Here is a 3797-nt window from a genome sequence, read left to right on the forward strand (position 1 = left end):
GGGTGGGGGGCGGGGGGGGCCAGCCGTGGGGAGGCTCCCCAGGGCCAGCCTGTGCGGCATCGGTGTCACCGGGCGCTGCCCTCCGTCATGCGGAAGTCCTCGCTGCTGCTGGAGGGGTCATCTGTAGAAAGGGGAGGTCAGGGGGGAGCCCCAGGGGCCGAATTCAGTGCCAGAGGCCGGGGAGGCCTTGGAAAGCAAGTTGCTGGGGTAACTGTGCCCATTCCAGCCTGAGGGGGCTGGCCAGGCTTACCCGAAGGGCTGAGGCCAGCTGGGGCCAGGGGGGTCACAGCTGGAGAGGTCAGGGGCTCTGAGGTGAGGCTGGCAAGGGAGCCACAGGTGACGTTCTCCTGCGCCAGGAAGAACTGGGTTAACCGGCGCTAGCAACCACCAGCATGGCTTTGGGGCAGCAAGGAGCTGGCCCTGCGCTGGGGGAGGCGGGCTGGCCCCAAGGGGTCTGGCACCGGCTCCTGCCAAGGAGGCCAGGTGGGACAACCGGCTGCCCACCCCGGTCCTGTGTCCACTCACCGGCGTCTTGGCCATGGCTTCCTTCGGTGGCCTGGCGCTCTCCTCTTCTTCCTCCTGGGGACAGGGGACGGCGTAGCCCAGCCGCACCAGCTCTGCTCCCACATCAAGGTTCTGTGCCGAAAGGAGACAGGGCTGAAGAGCCGGCAGCACAGGAGAGTGGGGACAGAGCAGGAGGGCTGGGGCATGGCAGGGGCTCACCTCCCCATGGTGGAGGCCGTAGAGCCGGATGTTGGGCCGGGCACCAAGCCCGGAGGGGACATAGCTGGAAATCTTTGCCAGCAGCGGTTTCCACATGGCACAGTGGGTGAGCCGGTCAAAGGCATCCAGGGCTGCCTCTTCCCACTCGGCCCCTGTGACAGTGAGTGAACCGGGTGAGCAGAGCCCGGCTGAGAAGCGGGCGTAACCTGCAGGGAAGGGACATGGCCGGATCCGGCCCCCTGCCTCCCCCTAGGACTCCTTCCCCACTCACCGGCGGGCAGGATCCCAGCTAGGCTGCACTCAATGGCTTGGAAGGGCAGGCTCAGGAAGTCGCTCCTGGCAAGGAGAGAAAGCCACCGTGACACTGCGCTGTGGGAGCTGCTGGCTCTCCTGGCAAGAACAGCCCGCCTCGGCCACAGGCCCGCCCCCCCAAGGTTTCCCCGCAGCTCTCCCCGCCGTGACCGCTTCACAAAAACACTGAACGGCCTCAGTCAATTCCTCCAGCAACACAGCCGCGAGCCCTCACCACGCCACCAGCTTCCCCGGGGACGTTCAACCACAGCCCTGTTTTTGTCCCCCCACACATACACCCCCTCCCTGCCAGTCCCTCCCCAGGTGATAGTCCGTGCTCACCGCAGGGCTCGCAGAGCCTCACGGGGGGCCTCTCCATTGTCCCCAAAATCCACATAGTAAAGGTCAAAGTTGCCATTCTCCAGCGTGCCCAGGACACGGGCTCGGTACCAGTTGCTGCCATCCACGTAGGGAGCAGCCACGATGTCCCCCGCTTGGATGGTCGAGAGCTCTGCCTGGGGGGGGGGGGGGGGGGACGGGGGGGGGGGCCTCCCTTGGACAGGTGAGGGGAGTGGGGGGACGACGACACATGGACGACAACACAAGGCTGGCGCCCCGTGGGGTCTCACCGTGTGGCCACTGCTCCGGTAGTACTGCCGCATCTCGGTGGTCAGTTTGTCCAGCTGCAGGCTGCGCTGGCCGATGATCTGGATCCAGAAGTGGCTGGGGTTTTCCGTGGCTGAGACATAAACTTCCAGGTGCTCATCGGCGTGGAAGCTAAAATCAGGACTGGGAACTATGGGAGAGGCACGGGGAGCCCCAGTGAGAGCCAGATGGGGCAGCCGAGGGGACCCCCCCAGCCCCCCACAGAGATGGGGATAATGCAAGATGAGGCGAGAGCAGAAGCCGACCCGCAGATCCCACTCGCAGAGACCCATCTCGGGCCATCCGTGGGACAAAGGACAACAGCAAGAGCCTGGGAGGCAGCTGAGCCATCCTGCCCAGCCTGGGCTCTGGCCACGTCAGCATCCAGCGCAGGGACAGAGGGAGAGAGTCTGGGGGACAAAGCCGGAGGCAGCCCGGGGTGACCCAGCGCCATTAAAACGGCTCCCGACACTCTGCAGGTCCCCAGGGGACCCGAGGAAATTACATTCTCCCCAGCACAGTTTTCCCATTGCGCCCTTGGGGACGACACAAACGCTTCTCTCACCTTCAAATTTTGGTACTGCTGTGTCAGTCCCCGCCGCCAGCTTCTCCAGCTCCTCACTCTCATCTTCCAGCTCCTCCACCTCCTCAAAGGCAGCCTGGCCCAGGAGCGAGCCGTCAGCCCAGAATGACCCCCCATCCTCTTCCCTGTGCTCCAGCGTCCTGGCAGGGAGCAGCTCCTGCTCCTGCCGGCTGCCCAGGGGCTGCTTGCGCTGGCACCGCATCGCCGTTGACTGGGCCAGCTCCTTCCGGAAGACGTCGTCTTCCATCAGCTTCTTCATGATGAGTTCCTTGGGGGGAAAAAGGAGAGCGTTGGGCTGGGGGGCCAAGCCGTCCCCCAGCCCCGCTGCCTCCCGCTCACCTTGGCGGCTGCCACCTCCTTCCGCGTCCCCGAAAGCTGGATGACCCTGACCGGGGCCAGGCCGGCGTCAGCCTCGTGCTCGCAGAGCACTTTGGCCCCCGAGCTGCGGCAGATGCCCCGCACTGTCTCGCCGCCCCGGCCTGCGGGAGAGAGCACCCCGGGAAACTGAGGCAGAGCAGACTCAGAGCAGGAGCCAGCCTCCATCCCACAGGTTGCCCCGACATGCTTGTGCCATCAGGCCTTTCAACAGCAATTGTGCCACCACACACACCCGGCGGGTAAACTGGGGACACCTCCCGCTGTCCCCTGCCTCCCTAGGGTGGGGGGAGGTACCGATAATCCTGCCGACGGCTCTCTGGGGCACGCAGAGCTGCTCCGACACCAGGGTGCTCTCCATCACTATCTGGTGGATGGTGGCTTTCGCCCGGCAGACTTGGCTGGGGGAGCCCGAGATCAGCAGCACTGTCTCCTCACCCTCGTCCTCTCTCTCCACCTCAATGCAAGCCCCCGTCTCTTGCCTTAGCTGTGGGCACAGGGTGGGGGGGATCCAGCCCCGCCGTCTGCCATTTACTGGGGCTCCCAGTAAACTTGGCCTTTCCTTGTCACCCCCACAAGCCTCTGGCATGGCTTACCTTTTTGATTGTGGCTCCCTTCCGGCCGATGATGGATTTCATGGCTGCCCGGGGTACTCGCATCTGGATTTCCAGCTCCTCATCTCCCACGAAGGTCAGCCGCTCCTCTGAGGGGAAAGTGGCAGAGTGACAGCGGCGGGTCCCCATGGCGGGGGAAGGGAAACCCCCGGGGGGCTTATAAACAGCACGAGGGAAATTCAGAGCTGGCAAAGCTACTCCAACAGACTCCCTGTCTCCCGGGAGGGGGCCCAAGGCAGCTCTGAAAGCCTCAGGGTTGTTCCCGAGCACCTCAGCACATTTGGGGAAGGCAAGGAGAGGTCGGGGTCTGGGGGGGAAGGCGGCTGAACGCTCAAGCCCACGGGTGGGAACGGCACAGGGGCTGCAACACCCACCTCGGCTCTCCCGGTACCTGCGGTACAGGATGTAGAGGACAGTGGCGCTGGCTGGGATCCCCAGGACCACCGCCACTTTCTGCAGGGGAGTCAGGCTGTTCCAGTAACCTTGCTCCGCCGTCATCTTCCCCACGGCCTGAGGAAGGAGAGGTTTTACCGGGAGCCTCCCCCCAGCCAGGGCCCCGGGTGGGG

General features: G+C 64.9%; 1 protein-coding gene across 1 annotated transcript in view; it reads right to left on the minus strand.

Moving 5' to 3' along the window:
* Positions 1-65: 65 nt before the first annotated feature.
* Positions 66-3797, minus strand: part of TDRKH (tudor and KH domain containing) — a 4055-nt gene continuing 323 nt past the window's right edge. Inside the window, exons 2-13 of the mRNA XM_010566918.1 lie at positions 3606-3741; positions 3214-3320; positions 2915-3104; positions 2582-2721; positions 2225-2510; positions 1644-1810; positions 1357-1523; positions 995-1059; positions 724-875; positions 526-636; positions 251-347; positions 66-121 (exon numbers count right to left, since the gene is read on the minus strand). Coding sequence (XP_010565220.1) covers positions 66-121; positions 251-347; positions 526-636; positions 724-875; positions 995-1059; positions 1357-1523; positions 1644-1810; positions 2225-2510; positions 2582-2721; positions 2915-3104; positions 3214-3320; positions 3606-3729 — 1662 coding nt within the window. The 5' untranslated portion in view covers positions 3730-3741. The remainder of the gene's footprint in view (positions 122-250; positions 348-525; positions 637-723; positions 876-994; positions 1060-1356; positions 1524-1643; positions 1811-2224; positions 2511-2581; positions 2722-2914; positions 3105-3213; positions 3321-3605; positions 3742-3797) is intronic.

The sequence above is a fragment of the Haliaeetus leucocephalus genome, unplaced genomic scaffold (genome assembly GCF_000737465.1).
Source record: "Haliaeetus leucocephalus isolate CR32 unplaced genomic scaffold, Haliaeetus_leucocephalus-4.0 Scaffold219, whole genome shotgun sequence".
Taxonomy (NCBI): Eukaryota; Metazoa; Chordata; class Aves; order Accipitriformes; family Accipitridae; genus Haliaeetus; species Haliaeetus leucocephalus.